The following is a 20,493-nucleotide window of genomic DNA, read 5'->3' as shown; positions in this document are numbered from 1 at the left end:
GTGAGGCACAGGCTGGCCAGTGAGCTCAGCATGAACATCAGAGAACACACAACACACATCACGTAACTGACCTCAGCCATTTGGAGCTCCTTATGTAACTTCTAAACGCATCTTACTCCTACGTCCTTGAACGTTAATTCAAACAGTCTCCTGGCTGGCAGTTCCAATTAGCTTATACTAAATTCGGGCACGAAATAAATTCTTTATTTTTAACACAAGGAGGCTTCTAATTCTTATTAATAGGCCATCAGGTTCCTTTCAATCGCACCATGAACAGATATTTTAAGAACAATGACCTAATTATGCACCAGATTGTTAGCTTTCGGGAAATGCACATTAACCTCCAGCTGCCCTGGGTGGAGGCCTTTAGCCCTCCTCTGTTAAAAGCGGGCCGCTTCACTGGCTGGGTCAGCAGAAGTCAGTTAACTGTAAACTGCTTTTAGTACCCACAGGCAGTTTGGGAACACTTTTTCTAAAACATTTTCTTCCGGCAGATGTCTTAGAAGTAAAATGTGACCATCGCTATGTGGTGACCAATGTGTGCTGCATGCGTCCATACTCCACCCCTAAGTTTTGGTTATCTTTTTTTTTTTTTTTTTTTTTTTTTTTTTTTTTTTTTTTTTGGTGTGTGAGTTTTGGGGGGGGGTCGAGGCAGGGTTTCTCTAAGTAACAGAATCCTGGCTGTCCTGGAACTCGCTTTGTAGACCAGGCTGGCCTCGAACTCACAGAGATCCGCCTGCGTGCGCCCCCACTCCCGGCTGGAACAGGGATCCTCGCTCTCTAGGTCTGTGTGCAGTTTATATGCTGAATCACCGAGTCCTCAACACACACCGGTTCGGGCTCAGACCCGAAAGGGTGAGGGTCAAAGTGGAAAGGTCGATGAGCGAGCCTGGGTCTGAGAGCTCCCCGGACCTCCGTTGCCTCGGCGACCTCGGCGGAGGGACGGTGTCACCGAGACCCAACGTGCTTTGCGGTCCGAGGTCCCCGGGGTTTCCCGCCGGGCGCCTGCTCCGTAAAGCGACCGGACGCCCACACCAACGCCGACGCGGTTGCCTAGCGACACGTATTTTCCCAAGATGCTTAGCAGTGTTGTGTCTTCTCAGCCAATCAGAGCTAAGAGGCAGCTTCGCCGTCGACCAATAGATGGCGAGGCCGCGGCCCGCGACGGTTGACCCGGCGGCCGGTAGCTCTCGGGCTCGGCAGGCGGCTGGCGAGTCGGGGGGTCGGCGCGGTTCACCGGGCGGTAGCGCTGCTCGGCGCTGTGGACCTGCAGCGGGCTGAGCCTGGGCTCCGGGCGGCGCGGCTAATCCTGTGCGCGTCGTGGGTCGGGGTGCTGCGGGGATCCCGGGGGGTGGACACCCGCCATGCCGTCCCGGGTGGAAGACTACGAGGTGCTGCACAGCATCGGCACCGGCTCCTACGGCCGCTGCCAGAAGATTCGGAGGAAGAGCGACGGCAAGGTGAGGTGTCTCCGGTCCACAGTGGACCTGCCCGCTTTGGGAGGAGCAAACCGCGCTTACAGCGGGGAAGGGGCAGGGCAACACACGGGAAGGACCAGACCTGGAGAGATGGCTCCTCTTCTAGAGGTCTGGTGGTTCACAACCATCTCATCTATAAAGAGATCTGGTGCCCTCTTCCGGCGTATAGGCACACATGCAGAAAGAACACTGTATACATAATAAATACATCTATTTAAAAAAAAAAAAAAAAGGAATGGGCTTGAGGGTGCGGGCCATCGCGACTGAGAACGCAAATGGTGACAGGAACTCGAGGCCACTGGTCACTCTGTATCCCCGCAGGGAGCGGAGAGATGAATGCCTGTGCTCAGCTGGCTTGCTGCTTCTTGGTGCCACCCACATTTAGGGTGGGTCTTCCCCCAGACTAACCCTAGAGATTTGTCTCCTAGATGCTTTTAGACCCTGCCAAACCGACAGCAGTGATCATCATAATGACCTTGAGTTGTAATATATATTGAAATGTGAGATAGTGGGTTTTTTTTTGTTTTTTGTTTTTTTAAAGTTTGGAAATCTCGTTATTTGTCTCCAAGGATAATACATGCTCATACCTTGGAAACGTTGTGTTTCAGATACTGGTGTGGAAAGAACTCGACTATGGCTCCATGTCGGAGGTGGAGAAGCAGATGCTTGTGTCTGAAGTGAACTTGCTTCGGGAGCTGAAACATCCAAACATCGTCCGTTACTATGATCGTATTATTGACAGAACCAACACAACCTTGTACATCGTGATGGAATACTGTGAAGGAGGGGACCTGGCCAGTGTCATTACTAAGGGGACCAAGGAAAGGTCAGTGGTAACCTGACTGTGAGCACATTCTATTGGGAACAGGGACGGGGCCCTTAACAATGTGGTAGGTGGTTCTTGTGCTTGTTTGGGGTACACAGTATACTGGACAGTCCTAGTGAGATGATAACCATGTTTCATAGCTAATATGTTTCTTCCATATTTGTATACTTTGGAAGTTTAAATATTTTATCCTGCATTTGAAATGATTTTATTGAGGATCATGAAACGTGTGATTGCTTTTGTTCCAGGCAGTACTTAGAGGAAGAGTTTGTGCTTCGAGTAATGACTCAGTTGACCCTGGCCCTCAAAGAGTGTCACAGAAGGAGCGATGGTGGCCATACTGTGCTTCACCGGGATCTGAAGCCAGCCAACGTCTTCCTGGACAGCAAACACAATGTTAAGCTTGGGGACTTTGGACTAGCTAGAATTTTAAACCACGACACGAGTTTTGCAAAAACATTTGTTGGCACGCCTTACTACATGTCTCCTGTGAGTATTTCAGAGTTTAGAGACTTTTTAATATCTTGGCGAAGCATTCGGATGCACGGGAACTGAGGTTTGGTTGCTCATAACCCAGCAGCCCAGAAGTCGCAGGGCAGCAGTTCCCACTTTCTCCTCTTCCTCCTCAGTACTGGGGATCAAGCCTGCAGCTTCAGGCATGGGAGGCTGTGCTGTACCGCTGGGCTACAACCCAGTTCTGCTGTGTATATGTTTTAAAACTTTTAGTTTTATGTATACGCGCGTGTGTGTGTGTGTGTGTGTGTGTGTGTGTGTGTCGGGGGGTGTTGTGGGTGTATCCCATGTGTGTGGGTAACGGTGAAGGCTGGAAGAGGGAATGGAGTCCCCCACCTCACACACATAAGCTGAGTTCCAGGCAGTTGTGAGCTATCAGACATGGATGCTGGGAACTGAACGTGGTCCACTGGAAGAGCATCTAGTGCTTAACCTCTGACCCCTCTCTCTCACCCTCCTAGATTTGTTTGTTCAAAGGAACTACCTGGCTATTCAGTTCCTCTGCATTCAACTAGAGCTTTTTTTTTTTTTTTAAAAAAAAAAAGACTAAAGATTTATTTATTTTATGTAAGTGTGCCGTGTGTGTGTGTGTGTGTGTGTGTGTGTGTGTGTGTGTGCGCGCGCCCGCCAGGTGCCAAGGGCTCCGAAGACAGCGTTGATCCTTTGGAACTGGTGTTTGGGTGGATGGGAGCTGCTGTGTGGGGGCTGAAATCAATTCCAGGGCCTCTGCAAGAGCAACAGATGCTCTTAACCACTGAGCCATCTCTCCAGTACCCCTTGCCCCCCAGGGTTTCTCTGCGTAGCCCTGACTGAGTGGATCCTGCTATGTAGACCAAGCTGGTCTCAGGCTCACAGAGATCTGCCTGTCTCTGCTGGGATAAAAGGTGTGTGCCACCATGCCCACCTTTTGTTTTGTTTTTTAAAGGACCATATGTACTAAGTTCCAGGTCTACAAAGATGAAATAATGTTTAAAAGCAACAGTGTTTCCCAAGGTGTAGTAGGTTCTGTACACATGACCCCAGACATTTTTTTTTTTTTTTTCGTGCAGAGTCCTGGCCCCAAGGGCAGGAACTGGAGGCAGTGGGTCATATGTACCACCAGGAAGCATAGGTGAATGCATGGGCTTAGCTCCCATCACAGTGACTTGGTGTTTGGGCTTCGCACATGGGCATCGTTTTTGCAGTGTTAATTTCTGTGCCTGTTCTGTTCTTGCTGCTCCTTGCCTACATTTATAGAGAGCTTCTGTGCATGGCCTTGTATGAATTCTTCCTTCCCTCCCTCCCTTCTTCCTTCCTTCCTTCCCTCCCTCCCTTCTTCCTTCCTTCCTTCCTTCCCTCCCTTCTTCCTTCCTTCCTTCCTTTCTTTTTCTTTTTCTTTTCTTTTTCTTTTTTTTAAGACAGGGTTTCTCTGTGTAGTCCTGGCTGTCCTGGAACTCACTCTGTATAGACCAGGCTGGCCTTGAACTCACAGAGATGAACCTTCCTCTGTCCCCCGAGTGCTGGGATTAAAGGCATGTGCCACCACTGCCCAGCTATTCCTCATTTCTTAGTATTGATTGGATTGTAGAACATAAAATGAAATTGTTGAGGCTAAGGCATGACCATTTTTAGCTGTCATTAAGGCACACCTTTAATCCCAGCCTGGTCTACATAGGGAGTTGTAGGCCAGCTAAGACTACATAGTGAGACCCTGTCTCAAAAAACAAAAGCAAAGCAAATAACAAATAAATGAACTCCAGCCAACCTTGAGTCCACAAGGGACATTGCTGTGTAAGTGTACAAATCTTAGAGATTTCTTCAGTAATTCAGAGAAGTCTAAGCTTTTCTGGATATATAATTATGCTAGTAGAGCTGGTGACAGCATGGAACTCTGAGTTTGTGACTGTTTCTGGAACAGGCTGGTTCTCCCGTAGTGTCATATTCCACACAGAAAGCTTGGATACAAACGGGAATCAAGACGTTAACACCTGCACAATTCTTTTGTGCCTTTTCCCCATCTGCCCTTGTGACTAGATGAATTCAGTGTCCCTAAGCATAAGCTGGGAGAAGTGATGTCAGCCCAAGGAGAATATTTGTTCCTGCTGTGGTTTATAGCAGCGGACTGAAGGGGAAAAAAAAGCGTGCGTGCGTGTGTGTGTGTGTGTGTGTGTGTGTGTGTGTGTGTGTGCGCGCGCCCTCTGTGGAGGCCAGAGGAGGGCATCAGATCCTGCAGCTGGAGTTAGTAAATCATCTCTCTAGCCCCCCGTTTTGATTTATCTGTGAAAGAGTCTCCTGCAGCCCAGGCTGGCCTTGAACTTGTTACAACTTAAGGATGACCTTGAACTGTTGAGCCCCTGGCCTCTAGTTCAGGTGCTGGATCACAGGTGTATTCCACCAGCCAGTTCCTCTGACTTTTAAAATGGAATATCTAGTCGGTGCCTACAACTGAATGTAGTCCCAGCTACCTGGAGGCTGAGGCAGGTGTCTGAATTGAGGAGTCTGAAACCCCTATCTCTTAAACAAAACAGAATAAAATGCCATTTTCTTCCCTTGAAGACAGTGGGGAGAACTCTCAGGTGCTTGCCTTTGAACTGTCAGTGTTAAACCCACAATGAGCATTTTATTTGTGAAAGTGAGATCTCGTGTGATAGAGTTGCCGAGCTAAGATCACGCCCCGTTTTCATATAAACCTGAGGCTCCAGTGGGAGCCACCATCTTCTCTCCTGTAGTCTAAGCTACCTGAGCCATTTGGATATGAAATTTTGAAAATTTTTGATGCAGATAGAAAATTTAACATTTTTTCTTCTGTTTTAAGTGAATATTACCAGACTTTGAGTTTCCATTTCGTTTTTAGTTTGATTTATTGTGGGTTTTGTGTTGGTTGTTTTCTTTGTTGTGTTTTGACAGTAACTCACACAACCTGGGCCACCCTAGAACTTGTTTTATAGCTAAAGATAACTTTGAATTTTTTTAGGAGATTTTATTTTAAATTTTTTTATTATGTATACAGAGTCTCTGTATGTGTTGTGCACACATTGTGTACACAGAGAGTCTGCATGTATGTCTGCAGGCCAGAAGAGGGTGCCTGATCTCATTACAGATGGTTGTGAGCCACCATGTCATTGCTGGGAATTGAACTCAGGACCTCTGGAAGAGCAGCCAGTATTCTTAACCACTGAGCCATCTCTCTAGCCCTAGAAGGTTTTATTTTTATGTGTATAAGTACTTTGCATGTATGTATGTACACCATATGTACATATGGGGAGACCAAAGGGCGTTAGGTCCCCTGGAACTGAAGTTAAAGATTGCAGTGAGCTGTCACGTGTGTGCTGGTAATGAAAGCTGGGTCCTCTCAAGAGTGGCCGGTCCCTAACTGCTGAGGAATCTCTCTAGCCCCATCACTGAATTTCTGATCTCTACCTCCTGAGTGCTGAGATTATGGTGAGCCACCATGCCTCATTGATTCTGTGCTTGGGATCCAGCCAGGGCGTTGTGCATGCTAGGCAAGCTCTGTTAGCCCGGCTGCCTCCCCAGCCCTTAGGTTTTTAATTTTAAACTTTGAAACAAAGCAAGCTCTCAACTCGTTGGTTCTTTCTTACCTTGTCCTCTAGGAACAAATGAGCCGCTTGTCCTATAATGAGAAGTCGGACATCTGGTCGCTGGGCTGCCTACTGTATGAGCTGTGTGCATTGATGTGAGTAGGGGAGACAGCGTCTGAGCCCAGGCTGACACTGGTGGTCGTCTGTCGCTGGAAACTGACAAGTTAAAAACAACACTCCCCGACTTCTCCAACTAAGAGTGGAACCCATGGGGCTGGGTCCTGCTTTGGTCAAGGATCTTTGTTTCCCAGTGAAACTGATCCCTAGCTCAGGGCAGAGTTCATAGGTCAGGTGAACAAAGCAGGAATGCGGTAGGGGTCCTGGGGAGGCCTGGGGTCGGGAGAACAGGAAGGACTCTGAGCCACTTTCCTCCTCCACTGCTAAGCTGTTCCACGAAACTACGGTTCTCCAGGGGTGGAGGAGAGAATTCTGCGTGTGGAAACCAGGGTGCTGTAGACTCTGCAGAGCAGTACAAGGGGACGGCTAAGCATGGCCACAGAAGAGGCCCAGCTCAGGGACAGAATGCGGGGCGGAGCCGGCTCTCCTTTTCCTCTTATTTGCATTCATTTAACACTGTTAAAATTTCCTTTCCTTCCCTTGTCTCCTCTTCACTCCCTTCTTCTCTTTTCCTTTTTATTTATTTTTAAATCCCAGGCCTCCATTCACAGCTTTTAATCAGAAAGAGTTAGCTGGGAAAATCAGAGAGGGGAGATTCAGGCGGATCCCCTACCGCTACTCTGACGGGCTGAATGACCTCATCACTCAGATGCTGAATTTAAAGGTAATGGTTGCGAGGCTATGTGTGCACTGTTTCATTCTCTTGGGTAAACTTTGGGTTTGCCGTAGACTGGTCATCAGCCTCCCTGGCTCAGTGCTTAGTTAGCGGAGGTGAAAGCTCACAGGTGTGGAACATCCTGATCAACCCTTGTGCCTCACTCTTCCTGTTTCCTTGCCACCGTGAGCCACAGTAGCTGATGGTTAATGGCATGGAAAGATTGAAAAAAGGCAGAACTTGGAGTACAGTGGTAGATAAGGGCCTTTTTACTACTCTCTGTCTCAGGGACTAGAGGCCAGAACAAGGGAGAAGGGGACAGAGCAGAAGGAAAATACCCTGACTGCAGGTTTTCTGGCCCGTGGGATGAGAGGCAGATGTTCTGTTGTGAGCTGAGGAAGAAGTGGAAGGGAGATGCTGTGGGGTTGCAAAGGATACGGTGTGTGCACGTGCGCGCGTGCATGAGACAGAGAGAGAGAGAGAGAGAGAGAGAGAGAGAATTGAAGGCTGGTGGAACGTCCTCTTTAATAGTATTTAGAGAAACAAAGGTCCTGCTTCCCCTGACCAGACCCCATTGGTACCCAGTGTATGTGTAGTGTGTTCTGTCCTGCAGGGCCTGAGCCTCCTGGAAGGGCGGGGTGAGGTGAATTAAACCTGTGTCACCTCGTGACCAGTGAACTTGTTTTTCCAGATGTTTCTAGATACAGGAACTGTCTTTTGTCTTGTTTATCCTCCTGACGTAACTGCTTTTCTTTCTTTTTTTTTTTTTTTTTTTTTTTTTTTTTTTTTCCTTTTTTCTTTTTTTGGTTTTTCGAGACAGGGTTTCTCTGCAGCTTTTTTAGAGCCTGTTCTGGAACTAGCTCTTGTAGACCAGGCTGGCCTCGAACTCACAGAGATCCGCCTGCCTCTGCCTCCTGAGTGCTGGGATTAAAGGCGTGCGCCACCACCGCCCGGCTGACTGCTTTTCCTGATGACTGTCCCATGATCCTCCTGCCACACTGTTTCCCCAGGATTACCACCGACCTTCAGTGGAAGAAATTCTGGAGAGTCCTTTGATAGCAGACTTGGTTGCGGAGGAGCAGAGGAGGCATCTGGAGAGGAGAGGACAGCGCTTAAGCGAGCCTTTGAAGCTGCAGGCCTCCAGCCCTGTGCTGAGTGAGCTCAGGTTAAAGGAAAAGCAGCTGCAGGAGCGGGAGCGAGCACTCCGAGCCCGAGAGGACAGTCTGGAGCGTGAGTGGTGCTCAGGGCCAAGGGGGAGGTGCGGCTGGGAGTCCCAACAGAGGAGCTCAGATGTGCGGGCCTCTTCGATAGGACCTTTGTTTGTGTCTAGGGCAGGGCAGGGTCCTAGGGACTGAACACTGCTGAGTCACAACCCAGCCTTTCTTTTGAGCAGTGGTTCTCAGCCAGTGGGTCACGACCCTTTCATAGGACCCAAGACTACCAGAAAACACTGGCTTTGGACGCTCTTAGGGACCTCCTCTGCCCATCTCCAGGCAGGTCTGCCCACATGGAGATATACCCACTACAAGTACCCAGTGTGATGAAATCATTGTGCCAACCCCATCACATAAATCTGGAACCAAGACAGGTGTATGTGACAGGGTTGGTGAGTGATGTGCTTTTGCGGACCTGTCAGACAGAGAGAGCGCATCAGTATTCGAGATAACACGATGCCTTATAAGCTATAATTACTGAGTAAAAGTAAAATCATGTGCTCTAAAGTTAACAACTGGAACAGACCATGGGAACTTAAAGTGGATGCTGGGAAGTCTTATATGCAGATGTGATGTGAATAGTGCCCCCTTGTGGTAGCAACTGGTATGTGAAAAATCAACACAACGGTCAAACAAAGGCAACTTGGATGAACTATATTGACTGAACTATGCCGTACCAGTAAGCTTTGGTTATATATTATTTTCATTAGAAAACCATCCCATCTATATTGACTGAACTATGCCGTATCAGTAAGCTTTGGTTATATATTATTTTCATTAGAAAACCATCCCATGGCAAGCCGGGCGGTGGTGGCGCACGCCTTTAATCCCAGCACTCGGGAGGCAGAGGCAGGCGGATCTCTGAGTTCGAGGCCAGCCTGGTCTACAAGAGCTAGTTCCAGGACAGGCTCTAGAAACTACAGGGAAACCCTGTCTCGAAAAAAAAAAAAAAAAAAAAAAAAAGAAAACCATCCCATCCCATGGCAATGGATCGTGTAGAGAGGAACATTAAGAAAGCATAGTGAGGATTTCTTACAGGATGGTTTTACTTCAATAATTACAGCAGGAATTACAGCAGGAGAGATGGCGGCATGTTATCTGTTGTGACGTTCTGTCAGCCACAGCTGAAGACACTGGGATGCCCTGCTCATAACAGCATCCAAGCTTTGCTGGCAAGGATACCAAAGCTGATGGACCCAAGAGAGCCAGATTTGACACTGGTGGCAAATACCACAAACAAGACATAGCAGCCACTGAAGCGTCCTGTATGGGGGTGCTCAGAGGCGCCAGGCCAGAAACCTCAGACCGTTGCTAAGGACTCGCTGTTGCCGGTGGCCAGAGACAGTGTTCCGAGTTCTGATCGGAGATGAATTGGTTACACAGTGAATGCAGTTTCCTTTTCTAACGACACTGTCCACGGAGTAGGCGCCATGTCTGCTGGCGCTCTTGTCAGGTAATTCTGGAAATTAAATCTGCTCCACTTCCAATATCTAGTATCCAGTTGGATGAATCTGCAGACGTTGCCAACTGTTCAGTACTGGTTTCCGTAAGGTATGTTAATGGTGGTGACGTTAAAGATGAGTTTCTCTTTTGTAAACATCTTGAAACAACTATTGCACATGATATATCTGACACGGTTCATTTCTAAAAGAGTAGAGGAGCTCGTGGGAAAAGGTTGTGGTGTTGGCACAGATGGTGCTCTGGCTATGGATTCCAGAGTTTGGTACTGAGTCACCAAAGTCATCTGAACCCACTGTGCGATTCATCGGCGAATATCAGCGAAGACAACAGCGCAAGAGTTACAGAAGCCGTGGAAAGCATGAATTCTGCCAGTTTCGTAAAGGCGAGCACTGTAAACGGCTGATGGTTCTCTCAACTGTGCTACGAGTTGTGTGCACGAACAAAGCTCCACTAGTTCACACTGAAGAGAGAAAAAGCTTTAAAGTGTGCTTTTGAACTTCATGATGAACTCAAATGTTTTTAATCAGAAAGCAAGACTGCGGTTCGAAGCTCTTTTCAGTGATAAAAGCGAATTGCAGAAAAGAATTTATTTGGTTGACATCTTTGCCATCTTGAATGAGTTGAATTTATACGGCGAGGACCAAATGCACCATGCCTCAATTTGTCCAAATCAGACTTGAGCTTTGGCAAGAACAGAAGCCGATTGGATGGAGACAGAACTCACATGTCACCTACTATGTCACCTGCTTTATTTGCTTTCTTGAGGAGCAAGACGGAACTGGACAAAAGGGTTGCAATGAGAGTTTCTGTGCAGGGCCACTCATAAAAATTTCAGTTTTTTGTAATTAGAACTATTTCACAATACATAATTACATAGTTTTGTGATTAATCACTATGCTTTAATTATGTTCAGTTTGTAACAATGAAAGCCCATCTTGCATACCAGATATTTACATTATGATTTATAGCAGTAGCAAAATTACCGTTATGAAGCAGCAGCAAAAGTAACTTCATGGTTGGGGTCCCCACAGCATGAGGAACTGGGGAAAGTGTCGCGGCATTAGGAGGCTGGGAACCATCGCTGGAGCCCAGCCAGGGGGGTGGTGGGCCTGCCAGACACAAGTAAGTGGTTTGATGGCCAGAGCCCCTTATTGCTTCTTTTTTTCTCCTTCCCTTTTTTAAAAGAGAAGGAACGTGAACTTTGTATTCGAGAGAGACTGGCAGAGGACAAACTGGCCCGAGCCGAGAGTCTGGTAAAGAGCTACAGCTTGCTGAAGGAGCAGAGGTTCCTGTCCCAGGCCAGTGCTTCAGGTATGTCCGTCAGCTCCACACACTCTGTGGCCCGCGTGGACATGCGCACCTGGTGTGGCCGGCAGAGGAGTTTGTGGTGCTTTAACCTTACAGCCTCAGATCTCAGGTGATGTCACTGAGTGGCCGTGAGCCTCTGCTGGTGTTGTTGCTGGTGTCCTGGGTGAGAGACCCGAGGCGGAGTCGCAGCTTGATCTCCACCTCAGTCACTCTATCACATGGCATGGCTCAGACTTCATATTCAATCTTTGAAATTGAAACATTTTTAAAACTATACATTTCAAATTTTTTCTTTTTCTTTCTTTTTTTTTTTCTTTTGTTTTTTTAAGACCGAGTTTCTCTGTGTACCTTTGGGACCTCTCCTAGAAATTACTCTGCAAACCAGGCTGGCCTCAAACTCACAGAGATCCTCTTGCCTCTGCCTTCAGAGTGCTGGGATTAAAGGGATGCACCACCACTGTCTGGCAGGACATTAATTTTTGGATATGTTATCAGAACTGTATTTCTCTTCATTTCAAAGCCAAAGCCCTGGTATTTTAAAACTGCCACACTCCAGTCATCATAGAAGGTGTGGCTTAGCAGTCACGGTGGGGAAAATCTGTAACCCTAGCACTTGGAAGGCGGGAGAATTGCTGGGGGTTTGAGACCATCCTGTTCTGCATAGCGAGAGAGACGGGGAGGGGGCCAGAGAGTGGGCTCGTGAGGTAAGAGCACGCACGCTGCCTGTCCTAGTGAGACACCATTCAGGGACAGCTGAGCTGGGGCGAGGCTCAGTCCATCATTGTCACAGTGGACGCATGGCAGTAGGTGCAGCCTGGAGGAGGAGCTGAGAGCTTACATCTTTAGTCTCTGGGTCTGCACGGACTTTTGAAACCCTAGAGCCCACCTGCAGTGACAGTTGGATTTCCTCTAGCAAGGCCACACTTCCTAATCCTTCTCAAGTATCCCTGCTCCCTGACAGCTAAGCATTCAAATATATGAGCCTGTGGAGTCAATTCTTACTCAAGCCTCTACACTGTGTTCCCTGTGGACTTGAGTTTGGGTCCCAGCACCCATAGCCAGCCCACCTGCCTGGAACCCCAGCTCCGGGGGACTGAGGTCCTTTTCTGGCTTCCGCAGGTCCCGTACTCGTATGCCCGTAACCCCTCTCTCCCCCAACACTCACACATACACATAATTTACAAAATAAACAGAAAATAGGGCTTGGGTTTCCAAGATGACTCAGTGAGTGAAGGTGCTTGTCCCTAGCCTGGTATCTGAGTTTCATCTCTAGGCCCCACGTGGTGGAAGGGGGCGCCGACTCCCACATCTTGGCTCTGACTTGCACACTTTTAATCCCAGTACTCAGGTGACAGAGGTGAGCGTGAGGCTAGCCTGGTCTACATAGCAAGTTCTAGGCTAGCCATCACTACAGAATAAAACTCTGTCTCAAAAGGAAAAAAAGCCAACCACAGAGTGCACTTTGGATCTTTGTTAAAACCTTTGAGTTTTTTGTTTTGTTTCTTGGAGACACAGGGTCTCGCTTTATAGAACCTGCCATCGGGGCTGCACTGGCCTCTAGCTATCTACCTGTCTGTGTGCAACACCACACCTGGTTAATTTCAGCAACTTTTAGAGAGCGCACTGCCATCCATAAAGACAGAACAGATTTAAACCATGCTTAGGTTGATAAGATGAGGAGAAAACAACACGCACTTCTCATTCTCACTTGGATAATTACCGAAACCTCTGGGACTGCGCTTCAGGTAAGGGTGTGTTGGAGCAAAGGTAATAGCTGGGTGAGGTGCTGGGCTCCACCTTAGGGCCGCACAGATGGGTGTGTAACGACACCAGTGTGGGTCGTGGTGTTTAGAGCAAGCTACAGGGCCCACTGCAGCTCACCTGAGAGTGTCAGAGCAGAGGGGAGCAGATGCCAGCTCAGGCCCTGGACGTTGGAGTCATGACATGCCCTTTTGCACAGTTGGGCTGTAAAGTTACACTAAGCGCGGCCAATGGGCAGCCACATCTCGAAAGCCCCCCCTGTCTACTTATTGAAGCTCTCCTGCTGTTGGATGCGATGCTCTTTTCCTAGTCACTTCCTCGGGACCGTCCCATTAGGAGAATGCAACACCGTGTTTGGCAGGAGGCAGCTGCACCTTCCACGGTGGTGGTAAGGTCCCTGGCAACAGCTTGTGCTTCGAAGTGCAGTGATGGAGGAGCTGAGGGCCCTTCAGGGAGTCAGCCTCCTGCCTCTCCCTCAAGCTGTCTCCCTTTGTCTTCCCTGGGACTCGGCTTACACTTAGTCTCCAGGGCTCCCTCCCCCCCGCAAGCACCACTTCTGTGCCTTCTCCTCATGCGTGTGTCACTCAGACTCCATCTGCACTGTTCATGGCCTGACATCCCCTGTAGCACAGGGCCTTTGGCTCACAGCGGCCCCAGTGTAAACCCAGTAAGTCTGTATGTGTATTTCCTTTAGATACACCAGGGGAAACCATTTGTGTTATGGGTGTCACTGCATGTGGGCGGGGTTATCAGTGCGTGCCTGCGAGAAGCACACCACTCATCCACTCCAGCTCAGCTGGCCTTGCTCACTCTGCAGTTGCTTAGAAACACATCCTGGTGCCTGAGCTGTTTGGATGTTGGAGGTATGTCTGTGAGAAAGCTTCTGTGATGTTTCCTGTCGTAGGGTCTCAGGAATAGCAAACACTGATTTCCCTCACCCCCAGTGCCTTGAACCCTAAGAGAAGAGTTGATTCGTCAGAGACTGACGCATTTGTCCTATATTATTTGGTGTGTTTTTCGGGGCATGGTGTCAGCTCACACCTGTGTAACCTATAGACTCAGCAATGAAGGGAGCAGAGGCAGGAGCATCACAGCTCAAACAGACAAAAGAGAAAGCTGGGGCTGAAGAGACGACTCAGTTAAGAGCACATGCCGCTCCACAGAGGAGCACGTGCCGCTCCGCAGAGGACCAGAACTCAGCTCCCAGCATCCACGTCTGCTACTCCACCACCTGCGACTCCAGCTCCAGGGGACCCAGTACCATGCCCTCTTCTGGATTTGAGGGCACTTGTATTCACGTGCACATATCCACACACAATTTAGAAATCATAAAGCTGTTTTAAAATGCTCCTACTTGTCCCAGACAGCTTCACACAGGTGTCAACAATGTCTGACAGACGCCTTTCTTTTTCTTTCTGAAGAACTTGACCTTCCATCTTCAGCAGTGAGGAAGAAGGTTCATTTCCGTGGGGAGAGCAAAGAAAACGCCGCAAGGAGCGAGGATGCCGAGAGCCAGCTTGCCAAGTCCAAGTGCAAGGACCTGAAGAAGAGGCTTCATGCTGCCCAGCTGCGGGCCCAAGCCCTGTCGGATATAGAAAAAAACTACCAACTAAAGAGCAGGCAGATCCTGGGCATGCGCTAGGCCCACTAGAGATTGGTCCTCCGCTGCTTGTAGTTTGTGTGTCTGGTTCTGAGCTTGGCCTTTGTGCGCAGTGAGCGAGCGTGACACTGGGATTGTCTGCTCTGTCTCAGCAGCTGGGCTACAAGATGGACGTGTCTCCCTTTTCCCCTAATATCCCTGTGTAGAAAACACGGTGCCTTTGCTGGTTGGCTGGGCCTTTATCCTGTGTGCCATTACTACTGGGAATATGAGATGGGACACTGTAGATTTTAGAAGATAATGGTAGGGAAGGAATATAAACCTGCAGGCCTTACTGAGCAGTTGACATGACTGAGTGGGGTGCCTGTATCTGTCATGCTTAGATTTACACTGAAAATCTGCACAGCAGGAGTGGTGTGCCCAGCACCTGCTGTCCACAACCATGATGATGCACGTGGTCTGGTCTCTTAATGTCATCAGCTGCTTAGTGGTGGTTGGGTGTTGGTGATTCCTGCCTTCACTGCAGTTTCTGAGTGAGGCGTCAGCTGGGCTGTGGCTTCCCTCTTAGGGTCACGCTATAGAGGTCAGGGAGGCAGGCCTTTTTAGTGTGTGATATTATAGATATTATGGGAGACCCAGCCATCCCCCGACAGCCCAGCATTTTAACGCTGTCTGTCTCATGATTGAATACACAGACTTCTTGCATTTTAAAATTCTGTGTCCTTTATTTCCTGGATCTATAAAACTTGCCTGGGTGTGTAACTTGCCACGGTTGACTTTTCTACTGCGTGTGAATTCTCTGCTGTTAGGCACTTGCAGCTGCGGATGCAGTGCCAGGGGCCTCTTGCAGCTGTGGGTGCAATGCCTTTGGATCTCGGAAGCTAGGTCTTCTGTGGTAGCTTGTAATGTTAAAATATGGGGAGCATCTTGTCTATCTGTTCTGTCTGCCAGGTGGGACTAGAAACTCAGTGGTGGTTTTTCCTACTTTTTCTTTTTTCTCCTTTGGGCTATAATGGCATTGGTGTAGCAAGTGCAGAATAAAGTCCTGTGTAAATAAACATTCTAAGTGTGAGGTTTAAATGTTCCTGAAAACTTGATTGGATACAATTGTTTATGAATAACCAGTCATCTTATTTATAAAATTTCCAATACAATAAAATCTATTTTGTGGAAATTCGTCATTGTGATGTTTGTGTTGTATGCGTGTGCACATGCTGTGTGCAGGTGCATGTGGAGCCTGGAGGGCAACCTTGGGTGACATTGTTCAGAAATTGTCCCTCCCTGGTGTGGGCCTCACCAGTTTTTTCAGACTTGCTATCTTCCACATCCCCGGGTGGTTCCCTCTTGTCTCCACCTCCCTAGTGTAGGATTACAAGCACCTTTCCAATCCAGCCGTCGTCTCCATAGCCCAGATGCTTGTGTTTATTTTTATTCTGCTGTTTACCTCCCATTTTCCCACGGTGTAAATCAGTTTCCTACAGTTTTTGTGTTTCTTCGTCTTTGAATCGAAGAAAAGTGGGCGATGCCCAGGGAGTTCCATTGGTGAGCTGTGGTAGAATGCACCCTCTCATTGGTCACACAGGCCAGCAGTGCGGACCCGAGCAAGTTTGCTCTCTGGGGAACACCAGGTCATGTTTGGACACTTTTTAGTGATGTGTGCGTGTGTGTGTATGTGTGTGTGTGTGTGTGTGTTTGTATGCATGCGTGTGTGTAGACACGTGCCTGTGTAGAGGCACGAAGTTGATGTTGGGTGTCCTCGATTTCCACTTCATTGAGGGGAGAGTCCTCCCTGAGCCCAGAGCTCACTAGTCCAGCTAGTCCGTGAGTCAGCCTGCCACAGTGACCCCATCCACCTCCCTGCTGCGATTATGAGCAGCTGCCACGCCTGCCCAGCTTCCCCACAGGTTCTGAGGATCTGATCTCTGGCTCTCAAGCTTATGCAGGAAGCATCTTATATGCATGAGCCCTCTCCTGGTCCAGGAGTTTTTCCTTGAGCATGAAGCAGTTAACTTTCCTCTGCCCTTCATATTTTTATGAACAGTTGCCTGGTGTTGCTGACTGTGTGAGTCTAGTATAGACCAAGCTGCGTAAGGCTCAGAAGAGCTCCTTCAGATGTACAGATGTAGCACACAGGCAGTGAGTGCAGCTCTCACACATGGCACTGCTGGCCAGACGCAGAGATTGATCCCACGCGCCCTCCAGAGTTTTGTTGAGTCTCACTCCCTGCCAGCACTGTCGGAGGGCAGGTTCATTTTTCTCTAGAGTTTCCCTGATTAATGTGTTACCTGCTATTGAGTGTTCTAAGAAACACTTGGAAATTATTAACACAAGTTTTATGGTTGGTCTTCACTCTGCAATGCCAGTTTTAGGTGGAAACACCAGAGCTACTAGCCTGTGCGCGCGGACTGCACAGCTCACTCCTGTGGCTCACACCTGGAGAGCCCCAAGCCAAGCAGAAGGGAGCCTCAGCCTTCAGCAGGTGCCCAGCACCTGTGCCCTGTTCTTTCTCCCCTCTCCAGCCCTGTGTAACGCAATGCCAGGTCTCAAGCCTAGTGAGGCACCCTGCTTTCCATAGGCCCGCTGCCCTAGCCAAGGCATGTTCACCTCTCCTATGCGGGATGCCCTGCCAAGACTCCCACCCTCCAGCAGGTCTCAGCAGGCATGGGGCAGAGGGCAGAGCAAGTGGTCCATGCACTGGGACTGGGGCTGTTCTGAGATGTCCAATACTGGCCCCTTCACACCCGTGCCCAGGCCCCTGCTGAGAGGGGTGGGCAGAGGGGCTCTGGAAGCTCTGAGCAGCCTGGGAAGTTGCAGCGCACGACACCTGTCTGTGTTCTATGTGCTGCTATACAGTTCGTGAGCTTCGGGCAAGGGGCTGGAGATTGAAACACACAAAGACACACAGAGAGACAGAGACATGGACCTCTAGTCACTGGTAAGAAGCCCTTTATTCAATAGCACCAGGGAGGCTTATATACCCAACAGTCAGGTGGACCAACAGGTGAAAACCTCATCCTCTGATCCTCAAGGCCAAGGCAACACGTGCTCGTGAAGCAGAGCTGGTAAACAACTTTGACACAGCCTTTAGTAACTCAAATCAGAAGGAAAGTAAAGATCTCTAGCAGGGAAGAGCAGCTGGAGGCCAGGATTCCAAATGATGCCAACAGGAAGTGGCAGGAAGGAGGGTTGTGTGAGAGGCTGCAGGCTCTCCCCATCCCTACCTGTTGCCACGTCTATTCGGTTTTCTGACAGAACACAAATTCAAAGAACTATGAAGAAGTTAGAGACTAACCATAGGCGCAAGACCTTCCACACTGCTCAGTCACCCATAAAATCAGCCTTTGGGGTGCTCAAAAGATGGCCCAGAGGTTAATAGCACTGACTGCTCTTATAAAAGACCCAGGTTCAATTCCCTGCACCAACATGGCCACACACAACTGTATGTAACTCCAGATCCAGGGTATCCAACACCTCCACACAGACATATATCTAGGCAAAACACTAAGGCACATAAAAATAAATAAATCATAAAATAAGACAGACCTTTCCTACTTCCTTTTGAAGTCTGGAGTCAGCTAGACGTGGTTGCCTCAGACTCCACCCTTCCTCTCATTAATTCAGTCAATGGACCCCTCACCAGCTGGTGCCTTTTGAAGCGCTAACGTTAACCCTTTAACCGTCGGAGAGCCCTTGATCTTGCACAGCCAACTTTTGAAGAGCCCACACAAGCCGGCCTCCCGCGCACCGGGAAAGCAGGCATTTGGACCGTGTGTTGGACCAGAGAGGAAGCTCTTTGTTGCGGCTGCTCCAAGCGGCCTTGCTCCAGCACCTCTGTGACGTTAGGGTTTAAACAGGTTCACCCAAGTGCTGCAGCGGCCTCACGGAAATGGTAGAGAGCGGCCGCACGGGGGCGCCGGGGCGCCGCGAGCCAGGCACGGGGAGGCGTCAAAGGCGTCAAGAGGGCAGCATTTTATACAGAGCAAACCAGGCACAGTTGGCTTAAGCCCTGCTCGCTTGCCTCCCAGGACAGCCGCAGGTGCCCTTCTGTTCCCCACAGTGGGTGCAGAAGCGGGGGACGAGAGATGTTTATTCTGGAGCCATTCTCGAGTGATGGTGGCCCAGGAACCCCAAACACCATGTTCCGTGGAGTTTTTATAGTAACAGAACAAAGAAAGTCATAAACGCACACTCCTTTCTACTAGGTGGGAACACCTGCTGGGCAGGTGTGGCAGGGGAACCTCAGATGCTGTCTGCTGAGGGTCTCAGCATTGGGGGTGGAAGGAGCTAGAGATTTGTTCACAGCAATAGGCCCCGCATGCAGAAATGGGCAGTACGGGGCTAAAGTGGCCCAAAATCTGGCTCTGGACCTGCAACATTCCAGCTCTCCAAAACCCCCGTAGTGGGACTTCTTCCCAGAACCTAAGGTAGGATGAGGTGAATGCCCGACTCTGAGCGTGGCCCAAGCCTCTAGTTACAGCACTACCAAGGCTGAGGCAGGGTAACGGGTTTGAGGCTACCTGCAGCTACGCAGTTTGAAGCCAGCCTGGGTTATCTCAAAAACCCTTTCAAAATAAGCAAAACAGCAAACCCCCAACCCAAGCCAACTGTGGTTAAGGAAGGTGGGTCAGAGTGGCGTGATGGGGCCTGGCAGACCTGCTGCTAAAGGAGTTGGTTGGGCAGGTTGGCGTGGGGTAGAGGCTCGGTGCTGGCTTTAAAGCAAGACCCTGGGACACGGTGGGTCTAGAACGGTCTTTCTCCCCTCCCCTCCCCGCCATGTGGAGTCCTGCTCCCTCAAAAGCCCAGGCCAGATGCCTAAGACACTCAGGCTTCCTGGTAACCTCAAGGGGCCATGTTACTCGGGCCTCTTCCCAGTTCTCGCGGGACCAGAAGCTAGGCTCCCAACTGGAATGGGAGCCAACACAGCAGTTTTAAAAAGAATGACGAAAATGTATGATATACCAGGAATGCTCAGGACCCGCACTGATGGGTGGTTTTCCCAGAAAGATGTTGAAACCAGCCCGCATCCCGGGAGGACTTGCCAGCTGATGGCGTGCTGATGAGACCTCCCCCACCCACACCTTCTCCTCTTTCCCTCTCCCGTATGGCCAGGGTTCCCATCACCCCACAGAACATGCAGGCAGAGCCACAGGCATCTGTGGGAAAGCTCAGGCCAGGTACAAATCTGACTCTCTGCTGCTTCCCAGCAGAGATGGTCTCGCGGCTGAAGACAACGTCAGAAGGTGGAGTCAGCAGCTACCCTGGGCTGGATCCTTTGTTAACCTCCCAGCCTCAGTTCCTCCCTGGAGAACAGAACACTAGTACTGGAAAGGCCAAGTGTGTTCAAGGACCTGGACCAGTTCCTGACAAAAATGTATGTTACTTGGCTTTGGGAAGGATTCACAGGGCTTGGGTTATAATAAAATGCAAATATTTAAATTAAGGTGAGGAAAGAGGCCTAGGTGAAACCAGGAATGAGTCCAACCTGATAATTGCAGTAATTACACTGGGAGCCAACCCCTTGAGGGAGCAGACCACTTGCTGAGGAGGTGGGAGAGAGACAGTGTTGGGGTGTGGCAGAAGCTGGTGCTGTATCTTGGGAGTCAGTGGGCCCGGGAGGTACCACCTGGACATCTTGTTAAAATGCAAACTTAATTCATCATATCCAGGTGGGCCAGATAACCTGTTGTAACCAGCTCACTGGCTGGGAACTTCTGACTGTGAAGGCAGAGCTCAGAGTCCCCCAGGCTCCGAGAGCCCTGTGAAGCAGATGGGTTCAGCTAGGGAGGAAGTGGCACCCTTGTGATTGCTGCTATCCCTGCCTGAGGCTGACGCCCCAGAACTGGGGACAGGCTGGTAAACCCAGAAGAAAGGCAGAGTTGGAAGGCCTTTCCTGCCAGGCAGTGAAGCGCTAAGGTGGAGAGAGCTTGGTTTGACATCCTCAAAACCTTTGGCATCATGTGGTAGAGAAGAAACTAGAGGCGG

General features: G+C 49.5%; 1 protein-coding gene across 1 annotated transcript; it reads left to right on the top strand.

Annotated features, from left to right (window-relative positions):
- The first annotated feature begins 1,153 nt into the window (after positions 1-1,153).
- Nek2 (NIMA related kinase 2) lies at positions 1,154-15,685 on the top strand. Its single transcript, XM_038350126.1, has 8 exons — positions 1,154-1,460; positions 2,087-2,304; positions 2,553-2,793; positions 6,408-6,490; positions 7,050-7,176; positions 8,178-8,397; positions 11,028-11,153; positions 14,333-15,685. Exons 1-8 carry the CDS (start codon positions 1,365-1,367, stop codon positions 14,551-14,553), a joined length of 1,332 nt encoding a protein of 443 aa, XP_038206054.1. The 5' UTR covers positions 1,154-1,364; the 3' UTR covers positions 14,554-15,685.
- The last annotated feature ends 4,808 nt before the right edge of the window (positions 15,686-20,493 follow it).

This window comes from Arvicola amphibius, chromosome 12, assembly GCF_903992535.2.
Source record: "Arvicola amphibius chromosome 12, mArvAmp1.2, whole genome shotgun sequence".
In the NCBI taxonomy this organism is placed as follows: domain Eukaryota; kingdom Metazoa; phylum Chordata; class Mammalia; order Rodentia; family Cricetidae; genus Arvicola; species Arvicola amphibius.
The sequence above is the reverse complement of the archived record's forward strand: the minus strand, read 5'-3'. Positions and strand labels throughout refer to the sequence as shown.

Excerpts from the sequence above, each read along its gene's own strand:
- Nek2 (XM_038350126.1), top strand. The coding sequence starts at position 1,365 with ATGCCGTCCCGGGTGGAAGACTACGAGGTGCTGCACAGCATCGGCACC. Across the intron at positions 8,398-11,027 it reads CCGAGAGGACAGTCTGGAGC|AGAAGGAACGTGAACTTTGT; the intron begins GTGAGTGGTGCT and ends CTTTTTTAAAAG. Across the intron at positions 11,154-14,332 it reads GTCCCAGGCCAGTGCTTCAG|AACTTGACCTTCCATCTTCA; the intron begins GTATGTCCGTCA and ends TTCTTTCTGAAG.